Below are 27,484 nucleotides of genomic sequence, written 5' to 3'. Positions count from 1 at the left end.
ATAGCGCAGTAATAAACGATGAGGTGGTGTGATGGTGTGACTCACCACTACCATCCCGGAATCGATTATTCAACCCATTAAACCACTTCTGGTGTTTGTAAACAGAAAAGGAGGTCATGGGTGTGACCCGTTTTGCATAAAGACCGAGTCGCCTAGCAACCCGATGCTACTTGGTTATAATCTGACTCCATCAAGAGTCTGTCAAGAATGTTATTGATGATAGCTAAAATGGTATCCACGCGTTATTACGGATTAGCGCTATTCAGCTAAATGAACACGTTCAAAGTGAAGAATCTCTCGAAGATTCTTATGGCGTCTATTTTAGCTAACTAGCATAGCTATTTAGCGCTGCAAAGAAGGAAGTCCTCGAACCAATCTCTCCTAATTTCCTGCGAAAACCGCAAAACAAAACAAGCAAGTTCTTGTTCTCACTTCTGTTGTAGCAGCTGTAAACAGTCGCTCTCTCACCAGCCTCTCGTTTTTTATCTCAAAGTTAATACGACAAACAACAACAACAACACAGCGTGTCATGTTACAGAGAAACCTCCAAACTTCTCCATCCTGAAGATGCCGGGAAAGTCAACGTTACAGCTTTACCTCAAATGGTTACGAAGCACCGACACTGGAGACTCCTTCCATAAACGTTACGTACATGCAGATTGTGTTCAGCGTCTGCTAGAAAAGGTGTGAGAAAAGAGGCCACGAGATACTCAGCGTATGCGGCTGTCACGTGACAGCCCGGACCGGAAGACCCAGTCGAGTGGCGAATTCATCATTCCTGTTTCTCATGATTTGTCCTCGACTGCATTGTCATTTTTATTTTTCCTTATTCAGAACGTGATGAAAGTTTGCGCAAGTTACACGCGGTGTGAAAGAAAATATAACAATTGAATTGAATTTGCTCAAATGAACGAAACGATTTGAATCGAGATTCGTTCGTTTTGCTGAACGAGATTCAAAGATTCGAGTCAGTAAAAATGATACGGCTACTACCGCTATCGTAATTTTTTTTTTTTTAAAGTGCACCCATTATGCTTTTTCAAATATCACCTTCCATGCAGCATGCTATACAGCTGTTTGTGAATGTAAAACGTCTGCAAAGTTTCAAAAATCAAAGCGCACGACAAACGGAGTTATCGACTCCCAAAAGAAGGAACCGATTCTGAACAGCTGAATCGACTCGTTAGTGATTCCAGACTTTACTTCCTGTACTAACCTGCGTAGGTTCGTAACAAAAAGCCCCACCTCTGGTCTTCATCGCCTGCTTACTGACAGCAGTAGACCAATCACGACAGACTGGGACATCTGACCAATCAGAGCAGAGTATGGTCTCTGAAAGGAGGAGTTTAGAGCGAATCCTTTAGAACGGATCATTGAACGAGTCGTTTGTGACCATTTAAATTATGAGCACGTTAAAGTGTTTTTTGACCTCGGATGCATGTAAATCTATCGTATGAGAGCTTTAAAACAAAATTAGACACGTTTCAAAACCATAATAGGTGCGCTTTAAAGACGCATGCGCGGTAAGCTCTGTAAGCGCTGTAACCCGGCGGTGTGTAGGACCGCGCGGTGCAGCCGAGACTGTGCAGGGAGTCATCACATGTTCCGTGTAGTTAGCGCCCTGAAAAAAAAAGAGTCATTTCTGCAGAGAATTAACTATCAGACGACCGAAAAGTCCAAACCGAAAGTGTTCACTTTCATCCCAAATAGAATCATTCGGAGCTCCAGGTAAGTTTGGAGTCAGGCTGTGGAGTGTGTGTTTCATCTCTCAGCTAGCTGTACACTCTTGCTTTCCTTTTCTGTGCATTAGTTATTATTATTTACAGCATGTGTGTGTGTGTGTGTGTGTGTGTGTGTGTTTGTGTGTTTGTGTGTTTCTGGTATATAAATAAATGTATATGTATACATATATGATATAAATGTTTCATTGTACACGTAGTGTAATAATGAGTGTTGTTTACTTGTTTTGTTTGTACAAAGCTACTTTGGTGTGTGTGGGTGTGTTGTTGAAATCCTCCTTCTTCCGGAGAGGAAATAACTTCAGTCTCCTCTCTGGTGCCTGTGCACACATTATTATTATTATTATTATTATTATTATTATTGATTATCCTTCACCGAAACCCAGGACTCGACACCTCTGCACGTCTCATGAAGCTCTCTATTAAACCCTGATGGACTTTTACATTTCATTTCTAAAGCAGAACCTGGAGAGAGCTCTCCCACCCTCAGGTCTGTTCAGTTTCGTTTTCACGCCATCTCAGTTTTTTGTGTCTTTCACGCCCCCCTCCCCATCCAGGACCTCATGAACGGCCATGAACCAGGACCGGCAGAAGCGCAAGGAGGAGATCCAGAAAGCTCTGGCTTTTATTCAGTAAGAAGCAGCTTAACCGTGATCAGACCTGTTAAAACGGAGATCTTAAACTCGCCGTGAAGTCAAGGTCGACGTTTTGGAGCGTTTTTATACGCTGTTGACTCTCTGGTTAAAATAAAACGACGCGATAAAGCATGTTTTGTAAACAAACCCGACATTTGCACTACTTTCACGCAAATGATTTGTTTTGATTTTTTTTGATTAAAGCTTCTGTTTGCTTTTTTTCTTTCTGGCCCAGAAATCAGCTTCCCCCCCAACCAGAAAGCGACTGCTTTAGATATTCGTAGTTTCAGCACTGGGGTTAGGATCGCTTTTGGGAAAGAGAAAGACTTGTCAGTGTTTTAATTTGCTTCTAAAGATTACAGACGGCCCCTTTAAATGCAGCGCTGCTTATTTAGGTATCCTGATCCGTACTGTGTATCGAGAGAGTCTTTTTAGTATTGTTTTTATTTGAACTAACCCTGATTGTTCTCGAATTTAATTAGTGCTTTGTGTTGTTTTTCCCAGGTCGTCACTGCCGTACCCCGACCCGGACGGCTATGAGGTGCAGTTTCTTTCTGCTCTATCTGCTTAAGGATGCTGTGGTTTAGTTTAATTGGGGATTGTCCCGTTGGCTCGCCTCACCTTGCCTTACATTGCATTCTGAGAGCGGAAAGCTCCGCCCACCCAGCCTGTCACTGTATCGCAATATGATGTGTACTGTTACCGGGTCAGTTCTTCTTCTATGACCCATGTCCGGTTCGTCGAGAAGCCGCTGATTTCCTAACAAGACCGACTCCTCATGTTTATCAGCAGGTTATTTATTAACCCGTGTGCTCTGTACCTGTCCTACATCCAGCACTTATGACCCGCTGAGCGGTAGCTCAATGATTAACAGAGACCAGAAGCTCGTGAGTTCGAATCCCAGCCGAGGGAATATTGTAGTCAATAAAAGGAAAGTTCCCGAAAAGGAATAGTTTGGAGGAATGTTAATTTTTTATTTTTCATTTTATCGACTAGCCAAAGCTGACGTCTGTTTCCCTCGGAGCGTATATGAGCATCCAGCTGTTCAGTGATGTTACGCCGACACAATGCTGATGTGGCTCATGACTCAATAGGACTTCCTGTGGTGTACAAACGCGAGCAGGACGGTGGAGCGTTACGGGGGCGGCCATTTTGAACAACCTGAATCACTCCACCGCCTACGTTCTGTTGAGTTGTGCTGGAGGGCTGGAAGGTTTTTTACATGATGATGATGATAGAGTTCCAGTTTGAACGTAAAACTGTAAATGCATTCATTTACCAAGCTGGTTATTTAAATCTACTGGTGTTTAGAGAGGCCAGTCAGTGCTGTAATGTGTTCTAATGAACTGGAGGCGGTTTCTAGCTGATGAATATGAATATCTCTGTGTCGCCCCATTGGCTTGTTCTCCGCCTGATTTTGTTCGTCCTGTCTTCTTCCGAACCCAGGGCTTCCTCGTGCAGCTGGTGTGTAACCTGTTGGACGAAGGTAACGCGGCGTTTCGGGAGGGCGACTGGACGCTGGCGCGGGGCCACTTCAGCGAGGGAGTGAGCGTGGCGAGATACGCTCAGGGCGAAGGAGTGACGGTTCCCGCGGCGCTGCTCGAGAGCCTTTACGTGAACAGAGCTGCGGCGCAGCACAACATGGTGAGCTGCGTGGGATTCACCTCTATCTTTATCACCTGTATTCCTATCTTCCCGCTCTTGTATGTGCAGAGAACTTGTAGAACTGTAAGCGTGAATTCTCTCGGCAGGAATTGATCAGGATGAGGTTCATTTCTTCTCTTTGAAAACAATGGAGAAAGTTGTCCGGTCGCTGTTGCTACCATTCCTGAATTCGACCGAGATACTTGAACCCTTCCAGTCGGGTTTCGCAGCACCGAAACGCCTTCGTTAAAGGTGACGGACCGTGTGTTGCTCGCGGTGGAGACCTTAGCGGGTTGGCATAAAGGTTACAGCACTACTCGGTTCAACTCGTATCTTAAACATAGGACGTTCTCAGTTTTCACTCTTCCTCTGCTCCGGTCACCTATGGGGTCCCTCAGGGGTCCATCCTGGGTTCTCGGTTCTCCTCTGTTTGCACGTGCTCCCGCTTAGGAAATATTTATAACGTCTCCTTTCACTTCTATGCTGCTGATTCACAGCTGTATCTCCCAATGAGATCTAGCGATTCCCTACAGCGTCTCCTGGACGCTCTCGAGGACATTTAAAGTGCACCTATTACGGTTTTTCAAATATTCCCTTTCATGTAGTGTGTTATATACGGAGCGGTTTGCGAATGTAAAAACGTCTGCAAAGTTTAAAAAAAATCAAAGTTATCGACTCCCAAAAGAAGGAATCGATTCTGAACAGCTGAATCGAGTCATTCGAGATTCCAGACTTTACTTCCTGTACTAACCTACGTAGGTTCGTAACAAAAAGCCCCGCCTCTGGTCTTCATCGGCTGCTCGCTGACAGCGGTAGACCAATCACGACAGACTGGGACGTCTGACCAATCAGAGCAGAGTATGCTCTTTGAAAGGAGGAGTTTAGAACGGATCATTTAACGAGCCGTTTGTGACACTGGGGGGAAAAAGGTATCGCTGCAGTTTAAATTATGAGCGCGTTAAAGTGTTTTTTGACCTCGGATGCACGTAAATCTATCGTATGAGAGCTTTAAAACATAATCAGGCACGTTTCAAATCCATAATAGGTGCACTTTAAAGGCTGGATGGTATATCGTTTCCTCAAGCTTAACAGCGACAAAACTGAAGTCCGGAAGTTGCCTCGCCAGCAAGTTAGGCCACCTCACCCCATATGTAAAGTCACATGCAAAAAAAACCCTGGTGCTATCCTTGATTCTGAGCTCTGCCTTGACAAACAAAGCAGTCCTGTCGTTAAAAAAGAGCTTCTACCAGTTAAGAATTCTTTCCGAACTCGGATCGTTTCTGTTTTCTCGCGATCACGACTGGACTGTTGTAATTCCCTGTACCTCCTGTAGGCTTTCCCCAGTCCTGAACTAACACGCTTGCAGATGGTCCAGAATGCCGCTGCGAGACTGTTGACTGGTAATAAAAAGCGTGGTCACGTTACCCCGGTTCTGCTAGATGGCCTGCACTTATAGAGCGCCTTTTTAACCTCAGCGGTTCTACAAAGCGCTTCACACTGGTTCTCATTCACACCCGCACAAAAACGGTAGCAGCACTTGGGGTTCAGCGTCTCGCCCAAGGACACTTCGGCACGTGGAGTCACGTGGGCCGGGAATCAAACCGCCAACACTACGATTAGCGGACGACCCGCTCTACCGCCTGATCCCGCTGGCCCCCCTGTCCGTTTTAGAGTTCGCTTTAAGATCCCGCTGATCGTTTTTAATGCTCTTAACGGCCAGGCCCCATCTTGTATCACAGACCTTATCCGTTTGCATTCCGCTCACACGTCTCGTAAGCCTAGTTCACACGGCCCCGACACACGCCAGCAATCAGCAACCTTTAAAAGTTGGCCGTTGGATTCAGAATGTTGGGAAACACAGCTGTCGTGGTCACATGGCCCCGACAGACGCCAATAAACTTTTGATTAATTTATTTTTTGTAATGGAGAGTCAGGCTGCTATAAAAACAGATGACTCGTTTACCCGGATCAACAGTTTACTATTACCGGCGTCTTTACGTGACGTCCTTCGCCTGAAAAGACGGAAGCGGTTGTGGGTGAGAGACCGGGCGCTTACTCGCATTTACCCGGAGGACCGCAGACGGACGACGTGCGGAGCTTTCCCAGTGTTCCCCCCCCCACCCCCAAGCAGTTTCAACGGCTCCGAGAAAGACATCTCAAGTCAGGCGACGTGGCAAGTTGACTGTTATATTAGGCCGTCCGTTATGAAGAACGGTTTTTACGCGAATTCGAGCTGTAAACCTTTGTTTCGCGACTTCGCTTCTTACGTCACGAAACAGGATACGCAAAACGGCACACGGCTAGCGGATGATCTCCCCTCCCCAGTGAGAAAATGAATAAACGGTTTTACAGAAAGAACGCATCCGTACGCTCGTTTCCGTACAGTTTGCAGGGACGCTTGCCTCGTCGTCGTGGCGACGGTTCGTGCCCAGGTCGGATTACGTCAGAGTTTGTTGAAAAATCGTACCGCGAATGCAAAGCTGCTCCGCGCCTCTGGAAGCAGTTTCCTCTTGACATTTAAAGTGCTCTTTCCATTTCTGCTCATAATTATTCTCCTCCGTCCTTGTCCCTTGTCCCTGCTGTTTATCAGTCGCTGCTGTTGGTACGTGTATTTTTAGAATATTTATCATTATTATTATTATTTATAATACATTTTTTATATCCTTCGTACAGCACTTGGTTGAGTGTAAGCTGTGTTTAAATGTGCTCTAGAAATAACATTTACTTGCTTATTTACTTTCCTTGTTTACTTATTTACACACACAACTGAGAACGAATATGTAATCTTTACTGACGGATTAGTCGAACAAATAAAAATGTCCACAAACAAACAAAAACCCGCCTCCCTAGCGCTCTCACTGACGCGAGAGCTGTTCTCGAAACGGATCCGTATCGTTCCTGCAGTGAAGAATAATGTTTTTCTAAACATTAACCCCTTCTATCACGTGTATTTGATTTTTTCCTTAGGCGAAAATCCAAATCTGAACTAGTATCAGGGATGGACATGCTGGTCTCGTCTGGACCGGTCCTCTAACCTGGGATACTCTAATATTTACATTATTTATACTGTTATGAGGTTCTGTTATTCCTCATTATGGCCCGTATTTTTCTAACCGATCGAATTTTTTTTTCATTTTGAATTTCCAAGCTTTGCGAATGGCTTAATAGGAAGAACACGCCGCTCCTTCAGTTGTGAGCGTGGGGCTGGTTTTAATCTGATTTAAAGAAAAACGCCACGTGAAGACTCCTGTCTAACAGAGATTCATTCTCAGAAGAAGAATTCCTCCGACACGTTTTCTTCATTAAAATGTTTATTTTTTACGGATTTCTTGTCGGAGTACGCGACTATGAAGCACAGTTTGACTGAATAAATCGCATCATACCTGCTCCTGATCTGGGAGTATCAGGAGAATCCCTGAGAATCCCTCTCGCTGTGTCTCCTTCTGTCTCCTCGTGTGTAAGACCCCGAGAAGTCTTGGACACGAATCTTGACCTCTTAACCCAGACGCATATCTGCTCCGTTCCTCCGTGGGATTAATAAATAAATAAATAAATAAATAAAATAAACTTGGTCATTTATCTTATAATTAAAAAGTCAAAGACTCACCCGGTCGTTGGACTTCTGATTGGAAGGTCGGGAGATCAAATCCCAGCACCTCCAAGCCCCTGAGCAAGGCCCTAAACCCTCAGTTGTTCAGTTGTGTGTGTGTGTGTGTGTATATATATATATATATATATATATATATATATATATATATAAAATAAAAGAGAGATAATTGTAAGTCGCTCTGGATAAGGGCATCGGCCAAATGCCATAAATGTAAGAATCAGATTTTGTCGTCACACACGTGTATATACACCAATGGATCGACAGTGGAGAATCGTCACGTATCTGCTGTACTACCTTTTCCCCCCCAGTGTCAGAAACGACTCGTTAAATGATTCATTCTAAACTCCTCCTTTCAGAGAGCGTACTCTGCTCTGATTGGTCAGACGTCCCAGTCTGTCGTGATTGGTGTACCGCTGTCAGTGTGCAGCCGATAAAGACCAGAGGCGGGGCTTTTTGTGATGAACCTACGTAGGTTAATACAGGAAGTAAAGTCTGGAATCACTAACGACTCGATTCAGCTGTTCAGAATCGGTTCCTTCTTTTGGGAGTCGATAACTCCGTTTGTCGTGCGCTTTGATTTTTGAAACGTTTTACATTCACAAACAGCTCCGTATATAACACACTACATGAGAGGGAATATTTGAAAACCGTAATAGGTGCACTTTAAATGTCCTTGGATCAGACCGCGTAGACACATCATCGTACTGATGGGTGATGAGTCACCGTTATTTGATAAAATCAACACCAGGGAAGGATTGTAGAATTTTTTTAATCACAAATCTCTCATTATAGACGGTTTACTTGCTCGCTACGGAATGTTTTATACTTTTAATTGTTTTGACTATTTAATAATTAGTCGCTTGTTTGTTTTTGTTTATTTATTTATAACCTTGCGCCTGCCACGAATCTCTTGATGCTGGCGTGGAGTTCAAAACCGAGCAGCCAACTAACTCTCTCTTCTTATCAGCGCGAGGAATGCAAACACACCGTCCAAGTTCTCTCGTGACCTTCAGGCGCTCGCTGGAGCGTAAAGCGTCCCACTCCCCCGAGCGCGAACCCGGAGGCGTACGTTACGCAGGACGCGCTCGGCGTGTGAAGTCTGTCATGTGAGGACGATGTCGTTAGCGGTTCAGGGAGGTTTATCGCCTCTGGTTTAGCTCCGTGCTCGTGTGGGAGACAATAGGATTAACGACTCTGGAGAAAAACGTGTAAGAGCGGAAGCGTCACTGCTGTACCGCGCTCGCGTGGTCGCAGGAGGCTCCGCGGCGTTGGTTCGGCGACTCGGATAGACGCGCTGCTGCGGTTTGCGACCGCAGGAGAAGAAGGGATTTGAAACCTATTTAAACTTGTGGTATGAACTGAGGAGGAAGTGCACATGCACGAATCTAAGAATAAAATCTTATAAAGAAGTTAGAAACAAGAAGGAAGAGGCCGAGAGTGTGTGTGTGTGTGTGTGTGTGTGTGTGTGTGTGTTCAACTCACACAATATTCATTTTAAGCGTGTTGGTCATTTTTATATGTTGTTTTGGGGGGGGGGTAACTGCACTACATGAGAAAATGTTTGTTTTTGGAAAAATAAATAAATAAGTAAACATTATTTTTTTAATTGACGTGTGTGTGTTGTGAATTTTCATAAAGGGTGACAATATTGAAGCTTTTTTTTAAAATGCGGTTTCCTGAGACTGTCTTCTGAAGCGAACGTGTGATGATTCGGACGTGCTGTGTGCACGGTGCTAAACCAGAGGCTATAAGCTTCCATTACTTGTTGTGAGTGTGTGTGTGTGAGTGTGTGTGTGTGTGTGTGTGTGTGTGTAACCGCCGTACCCGGGTCTGTGTGTCCGTCAGGGGGAGCTGGAGGCGAGTGTAAGGGACTGTGACAGCGCTCTGAGCGTGTGTGCGGACAGCGGCAGGGCTCTGTACAGGAAGGCCGTGTGTCTGAAGGAGCTCGGGCGACTGAACGAAGCGTACGAGTGCAGCTCCGCCTGCCTGCTCACCTCTCCACAGGTACACGCACTCTCACACACACGCACTCTCACTCACACACTCTCACACACTCTCACTCACACCTCTTATTTAATTCTGTTTCAGTCGATGAAGACGTGATCTCATGAGTCGTACATCATGGCAACTTTTTTAAAATTTTAAATAAATGTGACTATTTTAAAGTTTGTATATACACTACAGGGACAAAAGTTTGTGCACCCCTGACCATCAGACCCGTACGTGGTCGTTGGTCGTCCGGTTCCCGATTCGTTTGTTTCTAGAACAAAAAGGGGAAAACCCCGCCTAGGGATGATCGACCTGCTCCAGAGAGGTGTATGAAGACCTGTTTGTGTACGTGTAATTCAGACCCTCTGCAGACTGTCTCCCTTTATTCTTTCAATAAAGTTCATTTACTTTTTCACATCTACAAACCCTCCGTCTCCGGAGTTTTTTGACTGAGGCTGGAAAGATGTGTTTTCCACGACAGGGCTTCCCACTAGATTTTGGAGCGTGGCTTTTTAAAAATGGAATGTTTCTGAGAGCGTTATCGCACTGTGCCGTCCTTTCTTTCTTTTACCGTGTACTTTTGACCTTTTGGCCGTGCACCTGGTAAAACTTTTTGGACGTGCGCATGCGGTCTTGTTTCCCCCCCCCTCCAATGTCATACCAGCGCCAAAATTACTGGCCCTTGCTAAAAATGTGCTTTAAAGAAGGAAGGAAGGTTGTTTGTTTGTTTGTTTGTTTGTTTGTTTGTTTATTCTAACTTCAGTTTCAACATTCTGAAGGTTTGGATTCTCTCAGATTTTCAGTGTGATATTAAGCACTTTACACACAGCCAACTTCACAAAGGGTGCCAATAATTCTGGAGCTCGTAGCCCGAGTATACGGTGCTCCTGAGAATTCTGATGTAGTGTTACGGGGTTTTTTTTTCGTTCTTTGTAATACGCTGATGTTTCTGTCTGAATGATCGGTGTGTGTGTGTGTGTGTGTGTGTGTGTGTGTGTGTGTGTGTGGATCAGGATGAGAGGGTGAAGGAACTGGCTCAGGATTTGGCCGAGAGACTGGATCTGAAGACGTGTAAAGCCTACGCGGGTGTACAGGTCAGTAACGTTAGCGCTCGTGGAGTCACGTGATGTTAGGTGAAGGTAGTGAACTGTGAGACAGGTACAGATGTAGTGTGTGTGTGTGTGTGTGTGTGTGTGATGTCTGTTCCTCTGCTCTGCAGCAGGGTGTAAGTGAGACTAACGGAGAAAACATGCCTCCTTTGGAGCAGGTGAGACTGTTTATTTTCCTGTCTTTACCTTTATTAATTCCTCGACGCTACAGTTTAATCTCCTGGGGTTTTTCTCTCTTACAGATCTCTAATGGTCTGGATAGCTCGTGTGACATCACAGGTGGGTGTGAATATTTTTGCTCTCCAGGTCATCGTGTGTTATTCGCACTCTGAGCTCTGCTCTCTCTCTCTCTCTCTCTCTCTCTCTCTCTCAGCGAGCGCGTCTGTGAGCGAGTCCCCTGTCCTGCCCGCCCCGGTCCCTGTGAGCGACGCAGCCGAGGAGCCGGCCGTGTGTCTGTCGGTGCCCGTGTCTGAGCAGCTGGGGGAGTGCGAGCTGGTGGGGGACGAGCTGGACACACTGCTGGACTGCGTCTCCAAGCAGGAACAGCTCCCGCATGTGAGCCGCTGACTTCCAGCGCAGCGTAAACAAACAGAACCAAAGCTCTGTGCTGGAAGGACTTGTTAAATAAGACCATGTTAGAATGTTAGAAGCTTCCGTTATTTGTTAGTGACAAGGGAGGTCACGATACCACAAATCTAGTAGTCGGTACCGATACCACCAAAAGTGCACGATACAGTGCAGCTGCCTCGAGCAAACATGTTATAGGACAGTCTTTCAGGAGCCCCGCCAAATTGCAGGTGTTTCCTCGCTTTGTTTGAAATGAACGATAGCATCGGCTGCACACCGGAAACCGATACTAGCTTTCCTCTCTTTTCCTCTCAACGAGTGGGGGCGGAGCTAAACTTAAAGCTAAGCTAATCTTCTGCTGTTCTTCTGTAGTCTGTGCTTGTAGGCGTTCCTCCTCTTCTCCACTGCTTGTGGACCGACGTAAACACTTACGCGTATTTGCTGCCCCCTTCAGGTCCGGAAGAATCGCAACCTCGGAACTTTCGTTACGATTGGTAGTAACGGAACTGCAGAAAAACAGGCACCGTCACGTTGTAAGAATATTGGTACCGACTTGGTACCGAAGTATCGGTTCTCATGACAACCCTGTTAGTGACAGTAACTTTACAGCAAAACTGTAGAAGGAAACAATGCCATTTTCTGTGTAATAGTAACCACAATGCTTTCTGTCTCTCTCAATGTCTCTCTGTCTCTCTCTCTCTCTCTCTCTCTCTCTCTGTCTCTCTCACCGTCTCTGTCTGTCTCTCTCAATGTCTCTCTGTCTCTCTCTCTCTCTCTCTGTCTCTCTCTCTCTCTCTGTCTCACTCTGTCTCTCACCGTCTCTGTCTGTCTCTCTCTCTCTCTCTCTGTCTCTCTCACCGTCTCTGTCTGTCTCTCTCTCTGTCTCTCTCACTGTCTCTCTCTGTCTCACTCTGTCTCTCTCACCGTCTGTCTGTCTCTCTCTCTCACTGTCTCTGTCTGTCTCCCTCTCTGTCTCACTCTGTCTCTCTCACCGTCTGTCTGTCTCTCTCTCTCACTGTCTCTGTCTGTCTCTCTCTCTGTCTCACTCTGTCTCTCTCACCGTCTCTGTCTGTCTCTCTCTCTCTCTCTGTCTCTCTCACCGTCTCTGTCTGTCTCTCTCTCTCTGTCTCACTCTGTCTCTCTCACCGTCTCTGTCTGTCTCTCTCTCTCTCTGTCTCTCACCGTCTCTGTCTGTCTCTCTCTCTCTGTCTCACTCTGTCTCTCTCACCGTCTCTGTCTGTCTCTCTCTCTCTGTCTCTCTCACCGTCTCTGTCTGTCTCTCTCTCTCTGTCTCTCTCACTGTCTCTGTCTGTCTCTCTCTCTGTCTCACTCTGTCTCTCTCACCGTCTGTCTGTCTCTCTCTCTCTCACTGTCTCTGTCTGTCTCTCTCTCTGTCTCACTCTGTCTCTCTCACCGTCTGTCTGTCTCTCTCTCTCACTGTCTCTGTCTGTCTCTCTCTCTGTCTCACTCTGTCTCTCTCACCGTCTCTGTCTGTCTCTCTCTGTCTCACGTCTCTCTTTCTCTGTCTCACTCTGTCTCTCTCACCGTCTCTGTCTGTCTCTCTGTCTCTCTCACCGTCTCTGTCTCTCTCACCGTCTCTGTCTGTCTATCTCTCTCTGTCTCTCTCACTGTCTCTGTCTGTCTCTCTCTCTCTGTCTCTCTCGCCATCTCTGTCTGTCTCTCTCTCTCTCTCTGTCTCACTCTGTCTCTCTCACCGTCTCTGTCTCTCTCTCTCTGTCTCACTCTGTCTCTCTCACCGTCTCTGTCTGTCTCTCTCACCATCTCTGTCTGTCTCTCTCTCTCTGTCTCTCTCACCGTCTCTGTCTGTCTCTCTCTCTCTGTCTCTCTCACCATCTCTGTCTGTCTCTCTGTCTCACTCTGTCTCTCTCATCGTCTCTGTCTGTCTCTCTCTCTCTGTCTCTCTCACCATCTCTGTCTGTCTCTCTGTCTCACTCTGTCTCTCTCACCGTCTCTGTCTGTCTCTCTCTCTCTGTCTCTCTCATCGTCTCTGTCTGTCTCTCTCTCTCTGTCTCTCTCACCGTCTCTGTCTCTCTCTCTGTCTCACTCTGTCTCTCTCACCGTCTCTGTCTGTCTCTCTATGTCTCTCTCATTGTCTCGCTCCACTTTCACAATTATCCCTTTCCTTTTCTTTGTCTCTCTCTGTTTCTTTCACTTTTCTTTCTCTCTCTCTCTCTCAGACTCCCTCTAAAGGCAGCGTTGTCCCCACTCATGTCCCTGTGATGGGTCTGGGTCCGTCGTTCCCTCCGCTCCTCCCTGCTCCCTCCCCGTGTCTTCCTCCTGCATTCTTCCCCTCGGCCGTCACGCACCTGAACACGCTGGACTCGTTCTGTGAGACAGCTCGTGACCCGTCTCTCTCAGTCAGACCCCTGGATTCGCTCGACTCCTTCTCTCAGGCCTTATCTCAGGGCTCAGTGCCTCAGCGACCCCCTCTAGTGGTAGGAGGAGAGGGGCTCGACTCGCTCTCAGAGTTCACACTGCCTGGTGAGTGTGTTTACCATTGCTTCACACACTCAGCACTGACGGACTCAGAGGCCACGCCTCCTTCCCTGAGACTGACGGACACAGAGGCCACGCCTCCTTCCCTGAGACTGACGGACGCAGAGGCCATGCCTCCTTCCCTGAGACTGACGGAAGCAGAGGCCATGCCTCCTTCCCTGAGACTGGCGGACGCAGAGGCCACGCCTCCTTCACTGAGACTGACAGACATGGAGGCGCGCGCACGTGTGTGTTTATCTGGAATAAATTATAAATGTTCACAGCATTAATCCCCCTCTCTCTCTGTCTCTCCCTCTCTCTCTCCCTCTCCCTCTCTCTCTCTGTCTCTCCCTCTCTCCGTCTCTCCCTCTCTCTCTGTCTCTCTCCCTCTCTCTCGGTCTGTCTCCCTCTCTCGCTGTCTCCCTCTCTCCCTCTCTCTCCCTCTCTCTCTCTCTCCCTCTCCCCCCCTCCCTCTCTCTGTCTCTCCCTCTCTCTCTCTCCCTCTCTCTCTCTCTCCCTCTCTCTCTCTCTCTCCCTCTGTCTCTCTCTCTTTCTGTCTGTCTCTCTCTCTCTCTCTTTATCTCCAGGTGGGAAAGTCTCTCACAGTTTTCTCCCTCCAGTGAAGATCAGAGACTCATCAAACTGTGTGGACGCTGTTTACACGGTGAGTCTTCATTCCTCGCTTCCTTTTCTTTTTATCTTCCTTTTTCTTCCTTCTCCCATCTCCCTTTTTTACTTTCTTTCTTTAAGTTCCCTTTCTCTCTGTCTCTACAGTTTCTCCCTCCATCACACTCACATTCCCTTCCCTCCATTCCTCCTCTGTCCCTTTCCTTCAATCTGTCCATTCCTTTCTGTTCCTACATTCAGTTCCTACGATCTTAGAAGTTGTCATGATCATCTAGACACGTGTGTGTGTGTGTGTTTGTGTGTGTGTGTGTGTGTGTGTGTGTGTGTGTGTGTGTGTGTGTGTGTGTTTGAGCAGAACGGTCATGTGGCCTCCACTTTATCCCAGCTCACCAGGAATCCTCTTGAACACACTCACGACTTCACTCAAGCCTGTTCAGCCTGTTTTATACGTACAGGTAACTAACACACACACACACACACACACACGCACACAGAGTGAGGAGAGAGGACTTCCGTCTTCATTGTTGTTGTTTTCCTGTTGTTGTATTTGTCAGGGAGCTCTTTGTTGTCCCGAGATAACAGAAGTTGTTTCATAGACGTCACAGAAATCAGCTTCAGCTCCACCTGATGATTAAACCCACTTCCTGTAACATCTGTTCTTCTTCCTGTCTCGTCCCCTGTCTCGCCCCCTGTCTCATCTCGTGTTTCGTCTCCTGTCTCGTCCCCTGTCTCGTGCCCTGTCTCGTCTCGTCCCCTGTCTCGTTTCCTGTCTCGTCCCCTGTCTTGTTTCCTGTCTTGTCTTCTGCCTCATCTCGTCCCCTGTGTCGTCCCCATCTCGTTTCCTGTCTCGTGCCCTGTCACTTCCCCTGTCTCGTCCCCTGTCTCGTCTCGTCCCCTGTCTCGTTTCCTGTCTCGTGCCCTGTCTCGTCCCCTGTCTCATTTCCTGTCTCGTCCCCTGTCTTGTTTCCTGTCTTGTCTCCTGCCTCATCTCGTCCCCTGTGTCGTCCCCATCTCGTTTCCTGTCTCGTGCCCTGTCACTTCCCCTGTCTCGTCCCCTGTCTCGTCTCGTCCCCTGTCTCGTTTCCTGTCTCGTGCCCTGTCTCGTCCCCTGTCTCATTTCCTGTCTCATTTCCTGTCTCGTCCCCTGTCTCGTTTCCTGTCTTGTCTCCTGTCTCATCTCGTCCCCTGTCTCGTGCCCTGTCCCTTCCCCTGTCTCGTCCCCTGTCTCGTCTCGTCCCGTTTCATTTCCTGTCTCGTGCCCTGTCTCGTCTCCTGTCTCGTCTCGTCCCCTGTCTCGTTTCCTGTCTCGTGCCCTGTCTCGTCTCCTGTCTCGTCTCGTCCCCTGTCTCATTTCCTGTCTCGTGCCCTGTCTCGTCTCCTGTCTCGTCTCGTTTCCTGTCTCGTGCCCTGTCTCGTTTCCTGTCTTGTCTCCTGTCTCATCTCGTCCCCTGTCTTGTTTCCTGTCTCGTTCCCTGTCTCGTCCCCTGTCTTGTCCCCTGTCTCAGGTGCAGGTGTGCTAGACTGTGAGTACAGGTCCGATTTGTCTCACGGCTGTAAGAAAGACATCCTGCTGTGCAGGAGAAAAGGTGGACTCAATCAGCCTTGGAGGCGTGTCCGGCCACGCCCAGCTCGAAGCAACTTCCAGGGTCCTTATGTGCTCTGTAAAGGTGAACTAGTGGCCTTGTTCATAAACCTGTACCTTATACCCATACTTTATAGACACATCTTATATATTTGTGTGTGTGTGTGTGTGTGTGTGTGTGTGTGTGTGTGTGTATGTAGAGGTTCTAGAGCGGCAGGACTGTAAATACGGTGAGGCCTGCACTTTTGCGTATTGTCAGGAGGAGATTGATGTGTGGATGCAGGAGAGGCGGGGCTTACTGGCCCGGGAGCTGCTCTTCAACCCGCTCTCCTCCAATCAGAGACAAGCACTGAGCGTCATCAGACTACTGACCATACACGGCGGCATGTTCATGTTCCTCTGTGAGGTACACACCCACACACACACCCACACACACACCATGTGGTAGTGATGAATTCTTAGTGCTGCTGAACTCTCAAATCTGATTGGTCAGAAGGTGTTGATTAGTTTTCTATAGGAGCATCTCTGACAGTAGTGCAGATCACAGGTTTATATTATTATTACTATCATTATTATTATTATAACCACGTCACAGGGACATAACTGCGTGTGTGTGTGTGTGCGTGCGTGCGTGTGTGTGTGTGTGTGTGTGTGTGTGTGTGTGTAGGGCTGTTTTGACGGTAGACCCAGGACCATCAGTAAGCGCTGTAAGGAGAATCCCTCCTGGTGCTCCAACATGGACTCGCGCCATCAGTTCGACAGAAACAAGTTTGTTCCTCACATCACTTCATCTCTCTCGCTCTCTCTCTCTCTCTCTCGCTCTCGCTCTCGCTCTCTCTTGCTCGCTCTCTCTCTCTCTGAGGGCTGGGTCACATGACCATCATATCAACATCCTCATCTATTACCCCACATCTTTCTTTCTTTATTCTTTCGTTCTTTATTTATTCTTTCTTTTTCTTTATTCTTTCTTTCTTCCTTCTTTTTCTTTTTTTACTTTCTTCATTCTTTCTTTCTTTCTTCATACTTTCTTTCTTACTTTATACTTTCTTTCTATTCCTTGTCTCTCTCTCTCTCTCTCTCTCTCTCTCTTTCTCTCAGCTCACACAGTGCAGTAGTTTTTATATTTTGTTACTCAGCTTTATCATATGATCAGGTGGTTTAATATTCTGTCCTCTCTTCCTGTGTTTGTGTGTGTGTCAGGTGTCTGGTGCACGTGGTGAAGAAAAGCAGCAGTGTGTGTTACAGTAAGATCAGGCCCCTCAGCCCACACCGTCAGCTTGATGTGTGTCGTCATGAGGTGCGTTACGGCTGCCAGCGCGACAAAAACTGCAGCTTCGCTCATTCAGTCATCGAGCTCAAGTGCTGGATCCTGCAGAAAGACCACGGTACACACACACACACACACACACACACGTATAACACAGGTTATTGTACATAAAAAATGTACAGTAACCTGGTTGCATAAGTGTGCACCCCCCTGAACTAATACTTATCCGAAGCAGCTTTAGATTTTATCGCAGCGTTCAGTCTTTCAGGGTGAGAGTCCGTCAGTTCGACTTGGAAAAGTGTTGTAACTGCGTCAGATGGTCTGGGCATCTCCTGCACACAGCCCTCTTCAGGACACCTCACAGATCTTTGACTGGGTTTAGGTCTGGACTCTGGCTGGGCCGTTCCTAAACCTTGAACTTGTTTCGGTGAAGCCGTTCCTCCGTTGATCTGGAGGTTTGCTTCGGCTCGTCGTCGTTCTGAGAGATGAACTTCCTCTTCATCTTAAGTGCTTTAGCGCCAGAACTGACTGGGATTCGGAGCTGTTCATGATTCACCTCCACCCTGATTACAGCCCCTGTTCCAGCTGAAGAAAAACAGCTGCAGTGCTTGATGCTGCCACCACCGTGCTTCACTGTGGGGATGCTGTTCTTCTGCTGATGTGTGTGTGTGTGTGTGTGTGTGTGTGTGTGTGTGTAGGCACCACTCATGAGGAGATTGTGCAAGAATCTAAGAAGCACTGGCACAAGCAGAGGGTGAGTACTTGCTTTCACTGCACACACACTGATAGAGCAATGACCACACACACACCCCACACACACACACACACACACACACACAGTCACCTTTGTTCCTTAAAGTATTCAGTAATAAAATAAAGTATTTTAGTCTAGTTACAGGTCATTCTATTAATACTTTATAAACTTGGTAATAAATTAATGTTAAATTAATTGTTATAATAAAACAAATATCTTTTATACTTCTTCTTATTTTTCTTCTTCTTATTATTATTATTATATAATTAGATTTTATTGCTGTTATTAATATTATTCTAATAATAATGATGTTTATACTTATTCATAATTTCAATAAAATCTACTATATTTATTTTTATATTCATATATATATATATATATATATATATATATATATATATATATATATATATATATATATTTTCTTTCTTGCAGCCAGTAAACATTTCTGCATCCCAAACCAACGGCACTGCATCCAGGGGGGAGTGGCAGATCAAAGGGGCGGAGTCAAACGGGAAGGCGGGGCCTGCCCGAGGCTCCGGAGCAGGAAGCTTGTCGCCGGTGAAAGGTCACGATCTGCGTCTGACGATGAAGTTCGTGTGTGGTCAGTGCTGGAGCGTCGGGCTGCCGAGCGAACCGGACAAAGCGCTCAAGTACTGCAGCGCTAAAGCGCGACACAGGTACACACACCACACACACACACACACACACACACACACACTGAGAAACGTCACGTTATATATTGTACCTTTTGATTTTTCTCTCTTTTGGTATCTCTCTGTAGCTGGATTAAAGAACGGAGGGTGCTTTTGGTGAAGTCCTTGGACAGGGAGAAGTGGGTGGCCGTGCGACCTTTGCCCTTTGCGAAGACGTACCCTCAGCAGTACGACGTGAGTCTCGTTCTGTCTGGGCTTTCATCCCGCTACGTCTCCGTCGTCATGACGTCATAACGTCACCTAGCTCATGTCGAAGATCCCGGGGGGCTTTTAGTCCTCGGTGTAGTCTCTGTAAACTCTAACGTCCCGCCTCCTGTGCCACTTTAACCAATCAGAAAACAGATAATATGCCATCGTGACCGATCGGGACCATATTATTAATCTGAGATTACGTTTCATCTCTTCCTGACTTTCCGTACCGGTACATCCCTGCAGATCTGTGTCCACGTGCTGAAGGAGAAGAAGTGCCACTACATCGGGAACTGCTCGTTCGCCCACAGCCTGGAGGAGAAGGAGCTGTGGACCTACATGAAGAACACCGGCTGTGAGACCTCACACCTCTTTCTGTCCCTTACGTACATACATCTACAGTACACGCGCGTTAACTGTTAAAAAAAAAAAGTTTTTCCAAAATAGCTCGAGCTCCACACTGCTGCACCTAAGAAAACTACTTTTCATCAGTAGTGTATCTCTCTAAAATGCTGCCCATGTGACGATTAGCATAACTGGAGAAAGCGGTCAGGGTCAGGTGGTGCGTTCGAGTCATGTCGGAAAGATCGTGTTTACCAGTCGAGCGCACACGAACGCCGCCACAAGGTCGAAATTACGAGCGGGCGAAACTCGGGATTTCCTTTGAGTCGTGGGCGTGTCGGTAAGGAAACTCGGTGGAAGTTGACGGTAATTTGTTGAAATCGAATGTTTATTCGTCCCAGAAGCTGATTTCAGTTATTCTACTTATTAGTAGAGGTCGGACGATTGATCGGTTTTGCTGATTAATCAACACCGATAACCGGTTGCTGTAACCGATAGTTCTTCCCGGTTGCGAGAGCGGCCGAGAAAGTTCCGCTGTCATTATACAGGACGAGAGCGGCCTCTAGAGGCGAAATAACAAACCTCTCTGACTAATTTTGTCGCGTTATTTGAAGTGTTTTGTGATTCGTATTGGATGTCTCTGTTTTTATTTGTTATTTGAAACGTTACTGTTTGGTTCAGTTTGGATGTGTATCTTTTATTTATCAATTAATTATTAATATTTATATATTTATTTCATTATAAAAAGTACAGCACATTTTCATGGTACAGTCAGTACTGTTTATCGAGCATTACGTTTTCATTCAGTATCCGTTTTAAAACCTTAATCAGTGTTTCGTAGGAGTACGCCTCTCAGCGTCTCAGCGGTGTTACGGACATGACGGTCTCTGAATGCGTCGTGTGTGTGTGTGTGTGTGTGTGTGTGTGTTTGCTTTGTAGTGCGGGACCTGCAGCAGGTCTACGACGTGTGGTTGACGACAGCCAATCAGAACAAGCGACTCGACGGCGCTTCGGCGTCCCAGTTCGGAGAGGAGAAGCAGATCACCATGCCGACAGACTTCGCAGAAGCTGCTGTGAGTTTGCGTGTGAAACCTTACGACTAGAGACGCTTTCACAGATTATTTATTTATTTATTTATTTATTTATTTATTTATTTTTGATAAAGTCCAGGAGAGCAGAGTTACTGTGAGAAACGTCTTCAGTCGGCAGTGTGGCTGCATTTTGGATCTCAGATAAATGTTTTTCCACGATGATTTATGATCGAAGTTCAGACGCTTTCAGTCTGCTTCAGCGTCTCCACCGTCGCGATCACGTGCTCTGTACAGACGTCAGGGTGAAATGAGTTCACTAATACAACCATCGCTGGATAAAGTTTAGATCGGTTCGAGTCGCTGGAACGGCTCACGGTGGAGTCGGTCTTTTCTATTTCGGTGTTAAAGTAAACACCTTGTTAGTATTTTTGTTTACTCTAAAGGTGAATACTGTATTACTCTGTTGTCTAAAAACAGCTTCCGTCAATTCTCGAACATTATTATTTAGACATTATTTGGTTGACCAGAAGAAGAAGGTTCTGGAACCACAAAACGGATTAAAAAACAAAAACCTCTTCATTTGGCCATGTTTTCGATCCCCCCCACTACATTAAAAATGTACTCCATGACCAGTGTACATGTAACCATGGTAACGTTACACAGTGTGTTTGATGGCTGTAGGTGTTCATTTGTGTGTTTGTGTGTCAGGACGGTTTCCACTGCAGCCTGTGTGGGAAACACAGTAACAGCGAGCGCCAGTGGCAGCAGCACATCTCGTCCGAGAGGCACAAAGAGCGCGTGCTCAGCGGAGTGGGCGAGGAGGAGAGTCTCACCTGGATACACCGCTTCCCCGGACCCTACTTCTCCCTCTGCCCCAGGTACACGCCTAACGGTATAACAGGTTGTGACCTCACAGCTCCGGCACCGCCAGTTCGATCCCCAGCTCGGGTTAGGGTCTGTGTGGGGTTCCTCCCACCTCCCCAAAAACATGGATTGATTACGCTAAATTGAGGAAGTGTGTGCGAGCGTGTGCGAGTGTGCGCGCGAGTGCCATCCTATTGCAAGGCGCTCCAGTCCAGCGTGTATTCGTGCCTCAGCGTTCCCAGGATCCACGACGAGTACTGAAAGTGAACGAGGGGTATATTGGTAAGATGGAGACGTGTCAATCAAGCACCGCTCATTAGAATATTAGGCCACGCCCATTGAGATTGAGACCGTTCTGGAGATTGGTGAGATCTCTTGGTCTCGGAACTGTATTTCATCTCAGATGAATCTTCCATCAGGCTTGTTCGAGATCTCCGTGCTTTTTATTTTCATTAATTTTTTTGGTCATCGTATGTTAACCCGAGCGCTCAGAACGATCCGTTATGCAGTCGTTTATAATTCTACTCTTCCGATAACTTTAACCGAGGCTGTAGGAGAGCAGACGAGACGGTGGGGACGCACACCGGATTTATCCGTGTAACCTGAGAACAGCTCTAACAAAGCAAACGGCCGACGCGGCGCAAGAGAAAGAGTTGCGATTAGGATCCGGTCGTGTGGCGTTTGAAAGGCTTTGTTGGCACACAGCATGGATTACGCACACAGATCGGGCCTAAAGTGCAGTTAATACCGTTAATCCTCCCTCGTCCCCGTCCAGATAAACGACTAATCTGCAGACACCTGGTGGTTTTATGATAATTAGGTAAAAACAAACAAACAGCGTGCTCGTTTCCTGGAATTACATGCGTTGGAGATCTTGCTAGCATCTACCCTGGCATTAAAGTAAATAAATATTTAGTCTTGTACTCTTCGGTGTGTAATAATTGTAAAATCTGTGGTTATTCCTCACGCTGTAATCGTACCGTCAGAATGAAAACGTTTCTGAGCGCATACTGAAATAAGGTCGGAAGTCCGGGGACGGGACGACGTGGCCTCTTCATTTTAACGCGAGTGATGTGAACGTTTGACAGGTTGGAAAGCGGATGTGCCGAGGGCATGAGCTGCGACTACGCCCACAGCGAGGAGGAGCTCCAGGAGTGGCGCAAGAGGCGGGACTTCCTGCACAGGAGGCTGGAGAGCGCGCGGGCTGAGATGCTCATCGCCCCCAACGACTACGACTTCGGGAAGTACAACTTCCTCCTGCTGGACTGAGAAGACCCACACGCACCCACACACACGCGCACACACACTTCTGCATTCATTCGAACCACCACACACTGAAGTGCCATGCATGTATTCTCTTTAGTAGATTTTCATTCTTTGAATTTTATTATTATTTTTAAATAAACGTATATTCACATTTTCCTTCCAGCGCGCTCACAGACGGCTCGTCGAGTCCCCAGTGCTGTCCCACTATCGGTGGCAGATTTGTTTTGAACAGTCGAGTGCCTCTAGTGTCTACAATCCTTTCCTTTTAATCAGGACACACCCGCTCGTGTTCTTAAAGCCTCGTTTTAAACCGCACCCCAGCGGTACAGCACATCACGTCTATGCACTGCCCGGCTTACACCGCCAGCGCCGCGGTCAGGGACCAGCTCTGTCGTCCGTAACGTTCTGTACGACGTGCACTAACTAGCAGATAACCCTTATAAAAATGCTCTCCTGCTCTTATTACAATGCAGAAGGATTAGCAGGTTAACAGAAACAACCACGATGATGATGATGATGATGATGATGATGATGAGTCTTATGATCATACTGGTGTATTTTGTTTTGTTTTGTTTACTGGCTGATCCTAAAGCTTCATTGAGCCTAAATCTTAATTCTCATTGTAAAAAAAACAAAAGCAAAAAAAAACACACACTCGCCGGTTATTTTCTCATCCTCCAGTGCCACAGATTTACATGTAATCTGAATTAAACCGTCCCATCATGCACCATCAGAACAGAAGGGGAGGAGCTTATGGCACATAACAGTGAAAAACAACAACAACATCATGGCTGCCCGATCAGTTAGGTTTAAATAAACCAATAAACTTAATAAAACCCCAGGCGCCGTTCGGTTACTCGTTTCGGGCGGGATTAACCTGCTCGCGGGTCTCGGAGCGGAGTTCGGGATTTTAAGTGGAAAACTTAACGTTCACGTAGTTCTAAAGCTTGAGCTTGGTTTCATCCGGAACTCGATAACGGAAAACCGAGTGAAGTGACGTCACCTGGGGCGTGACGTGTTCGGTCGTGAGTAAACAGCTCTAGGGCGGTGATCGATAGCCTGGACTTTACTGCACCGATCCGTGTAGCTAGATTCATCAACTTTAAAGTCTGTGGAATTAGCTTTACACCACTGGAGCGCGTAGAAATATCTCGAACACGTTGTTTTAAATCAAATGGAACATTATTAAAGCCTGTTTCTAGATATTATTCAGTCCGAGCTGTTTTCTGATTGCTTGCATTTTGCTGCTTTTTTTTTTCTTCCCCAAAATTTGCGCTGCGACTTTGTGAAGTTTTTTTGTTGTGCTTTTTCTTTTAACGGAAAACTACTTGAAATTGCAATATTAAATTTTTACGTTTTTTTCTGAAATGGTTTGGCGCGGTCTTTCGCAGCGGTGTCTGTTGGTAAACGAGACCGTTTAGCTGTACTCATGTCCGACGCACGTGAACCGAAGAGGGGCTTCGACGTCACGCGTTTCGTCTCGTCTCGTCCCGGATCTGCGGTGATGTGCGCATATTGCCGAGTTTGTTTGATTTTGCGTTTGGGTGGGGGGGGCGACGATGACTCTGTGCCAATAAACCCACATAAAAAATCTATATAACACACGTGTATATATTATTAGTGTGTTTGAGCGATGCGTGATAGGAAACATGAACGGGAAAAAACCCCACAGATTTTCTCAGGAAAAGAAAAACATCTGGTAACATTTCTGATCAATCTGGCGTGTGTGTGGTGTTCGTGCGAAGGGAATTCCAGGATGCCATATATTAGACACACAGCAGAGACGATGACGTGTCCGCGCTGATAAGATCATGAGGATAAGAGCCGTCTTCTCTAAACCCAAATAAACAGGAGGTCCTGTCTGCTGTGATGCGGTGCGCAGAAGGAGACGGATCCGGTCGTGCGTTTCCGTGCTCGCGTCGCGCCGTCCCTGACCTGTTTATTCTCAGAGCTGATTTTCAGCTCCAGCTTGGTTTGAGCAGAAGCAGGTGGTCTCGCTCTTATCGGAGCAGAGCCAAATCCAGAAGAACCGCGAAGCGCCTGAGTAATGCAGCAACACACACACTGTGGCCCGATTGAGTACGGAGCAGATTCCTCTCTTACCTGGAGCGTACCCGTATGTCGCTAGAGCTACCGGGTTAGCATCGTCAAACACTCGCACGCTTCTCTGTAAAAACGTTGAATTCTCCATTCTGATTGGTCGGAAGATTCATCTCCTAGAACAGCAAGTCTTTGAGGAGCGCAGCTGCGCGTTCTCGTACGTTCTCGTTTCTATAGTAACGGCCCGCTCACACGGTGAACGTTCCACACGTGCCAACCGATTCAAATGACGTGGGATTGTCGCGGCGAAAGGACAAACTGTAACAGTGAGCGGATAAAACTGCAACGTTCCGTTCTTAAATCAATTAAACTGTGTAATCGTCGACGAACTGCTCTCAGATAAGAGGAACGGGACACTTCGTAACGTTGTTGGTTATTTTGCTACAACACCACACCGTGACCACACAGTCTTTCATTCTTGACTAAATACAGACGTATCTGCTGTTTTACGTACGTACTAGCTATTGCCTCTTGGTACTCTTTAGCTACAGGAGCGTCTACAGAGAAATCGTGTGGGGGATAAAAATCCGTTGGGCTTTTTGGGTTTGATGCGATTTGATTATTTGCTGAACTGATATTAAAGACCGTTCACTCTTACGCTTTTTTTTTTTTCCAGATAGATATCAAGATTCCCACACGGCCTGGGACTGCGTTTATTTCTCGATCTCTTCCACACGGTGACCAGCGCGCGTTGTACGGTACGGTGTTTAATCGTCGTCGTTTTTGCTCACTCCTTCCTTCGCTTGGGCGTCGGCGTGCCTTCAGTAACGATCACAGTGCCTTTGAGATCAGTGTTCTCCTGATAGACCTCACCCGGTGTTCGGCGTTAACCAAACTGCGTCAACGAAATCCGTTCGACGAATTCGCCCTTTCTAAACGTCCACTCCACGATCCTGTGGAAACGAGTCATTCTGCCGTTTTCTGCTGACGCGCGACTGTGATGTTTAAAGTGTTATCATGTTTGTCCCAGCGCTTCACAGATAAGTAAACCGAGGCGCTCGTTGGTTCGAGTCTTGTGTCCATTGCTTCATGAAGAGATTGAACGTTCAGTACACTTCCAGTTTCTCAGCAGTCTGTTCTCTGAGGGGAAACCCGTAAAAGCCGAGGAGGACGACGTCCTCGTCTTTCGAAAATGTCCGACACGGCGGCTCGTTGGAGATTAAAGCGGGAATCGCAGTATGATGAGATTAAAAGAATTACCTGTTTACCTGAAGCGGTATTTGACTCGGAAGTGAAACTTCTGTTCATTCCTTCATGTTTTAAAGACAGGAACGATCAGATAAATGCGTCTGTTTCCTTTATAGAAATAATTACTCCAATCGAACAAGAAAGAATCGGTCTCGCAAGAGAAAACATCCTATACAGGCTCGTCGCACCGCTGCCCTGCCAAGTTCTTGGTTCTGTTTGATCCGAAGGTGCAGCTTCAAATCGCAGGTCTATGTTAACGCTCGCATTCGAGCGCCTTCTCATTTCTATAGTAATGACACGTTCAGAGAGACGTGTACGGTGGACGCTCCACCTAATCAGAGTTAATAGTAAGTGACTGAAATGGTGACGTTTTCTGTGAGGTAACGTTTATCGGACGGTTTTTTTGGAAGGAGTCTCCAGTGTCAGGTTTTTTTGTAACAGTATTAAGTAAAGTTTTCCATCGCGACAAGTTCGAGTTCACGTGTTTTTTCAGTCGAGTTTCTCAGTAAACGGGAACACGTCGGGTCGCGTTTTTGTTTTTGCCTGTTCGTCTGAGGAATCGACGGAATTCAGTTTGACATTGATACGGTATTTTGATTGAATTCAGATACACCACGGTGACAAAAGCGTGGTCGTAACTTGATTACAAACAGGTGGAGTTGATAAAATGGCAGTTTAGTGCAGGTTAGAAGATTTCGTTTAAAATCATGTTTTGTCAAAGGGAAACGTTTTCGTTCGTCTTCATCACAGGAAGTACTCACTGTCCATTGTCTGATGAAGATGAAGCCTTTATCTGTCACGTATACATTTCTTCGTATATATTCCAGCTTGTTAGGAGGTTTGGGACAGAGCAGAGAGGGTCAAGGGCCCAACAGTGGCAGCTTGAACCCCTGACCTTCTGACCAGTAACCCAGAGCCTTAACCGCCACGCCACCACTACCCTGCTCTGAGTGATTATAACCATGTTGTAGTCTTTGGTGTGAAACCTCCACTATACTGAAACCTCCCACAGCACAGCCTTTGACATGTCTACATTTCCTGTCTATGGCTTGAGGGGTTTTTTTTTTTTCTTTTACAAATTCTCTTTATTTTTCTTAACATTGCCATTATTGTGAAACTGTGTATTTGGGTTTTATGTAAACCACCGCAAGCAATGGACCAAATAATATGCCAATAAATATTTTTATAAAAGAATGGACTGTCCTTGAAAGTATTTATTTATTTATTTAGATAGATAGATAGATAGATAGGAAGGTATGAATGTATGATATGATATGATAGATTGATAGGGAGATTAATGTAGTACAAAGTTAAACAAGTACAGAAACAGGATGTTTTAGACAAAAACGTCATCATCCTTTAATGAAGGCGTCTCCAGTGTCAAACGGATATAGGTAAGGAATAAAACATAATCGGTATCTACAGTGGCTTCATCGCTCCACCATGCTGTTGATTATTTTTATAACAGCGTGACACTGAGGGTTTAATTCCTTAATACCTCATTAGAACTCGAATCAAAGTCACAACAGGCTACCTGTAATGTGTGAGGTAAAAAATAAAGAAATGAAGAAAAATGGCTTAAGGCTGTAATCTGCACAATGCTAAACAAGAAGCTATAAGCTTTCATCACTTGTTAGCCTAGCTACATTACCCTTATTTCATTAGTCAGCTATAATTTGATAACTTTTAATCACTTTGTGTAGCGTTGTCTTGTTGAATGACCTGTCTAAATGCTAAATATAGAAGTATATACAAGAATCTAGAAACGC

The 27,484-nt window shown here is 46.4% G+C and overlaps 1 protein-coding gene across 4 annotated transcripts; it reads left to right on the top strand.

Annotated features, from left to right (window-relative positions):
- The first annotated feature begins 1,560 nt into the window (after window positions 1-1,560).
- On the top strand, window positions 1,561-26,909 carry zc3h7ba (zinc finger CCCH-type containing 7Ba). Of its 4 annotated transcripts, XM_053637255.1 has the most exons (22): window positions 1,561-1,728; window positions 2,297-2,371; window positions 2,879-2,915; window positions 3,821-4,018; window positions 9,474-9,632; window positions 10,631-10,711; window positions 10,837-11,005; window positions 11,100-11,281; window positions 13,492-13,795; window positions 14,377-14,453; window positions 14,772-14,871; window positions 15,922-16,083; window positions 16,199-16,404; window positions 16,666-16,766; window positions 17,199-17,383; window positions 17,964-18,019; window positions 18,455-18,699; window positions 18,804-18,909; window positions 19,171-19,279; window positions 20,206-20,339; window positions 21,006-21,175; window positions 22,250-26,909. In XM_053637255.1, the coding sequence occupies exons 2-22, from the start codon at window positions 2,313-2,315 to the stop codon at window positions 22,428-22,430; spliced, it is 3,021 nt and encodes a 1,006-aa protein (XP_053493230.1). In that variant the 5' UTR covers window positions 1,561-1,728; window positions 2,297-2,312; the 3' UTR covers window positions 22,431-26,909. The 4 variants fall into 4 exon arrangements, with proteins under 4 accessions (XP_053493230.1, XP_053493231.1, XP_053493232.1 ...); XM_053637256.1 differs by lacking the exon at window positions 1,561-1,728 and having other exon boundaries at window positions 1,740-2,371; XM_053637257.1 differs by lacking the exons at window positions 1,561-1,728; window positions 2,297-2,371; window positions 2,879-2,915 and having other exon boundaries at window positions 3,130-4,018; window positions 10,837-10,884; window positions 10,969-11,005.
- Window positions 26,910-27,484: the final 575 nt, after the last annotated feature.

This window comes from Ictalurus furcatus, chromosome 12, assembly GCF_023375685.1.
Source record: "Ictalurus furcatus strain D&B chromosome 12, Billie_1.0, whole genome shotgun sequence".
Classification (NCBI taxonomy): Eukaryota; Metazoa; Chordata; class Actinopteri; order Siluriformes; family Ictaluridae; genus Ictalurus; species Ictalurus furcatus.
The sequence above is the reverse complement of the archived record's forward strand: the minus strand, read 5'-3'. Positions and strand labels throughout refer to the sequence as shown.

What these genes read in the sequence shown, in the direction of transcription:
- zc3h7ba (XM_053637254.1), top strand. Translation starts at nt 3,716, where the DNA reads ATGAACTGGAGGCGGTTTCTAGCTGATGAATATGAATATCTCTGTGTC. An exon ending in AAGCCTACGCGGGTGTACAG is followed by an intron (nt 10,712 to 10,836) that starts GTCAGTAACGTT and finishes TCTGCTCTGCAG; the next exon opens with CAGGGTGTAAGTGAGACTAA. An exon ending in TAGCTCGTGTGACATCACAG is followed by an intron (nt 11,006 to 11,099) that starts GTGGGTGTGAAT and finishes TCTCTCTCTCAG; the next exon opens with CGAGCGCGTCTGTGAGCGAG.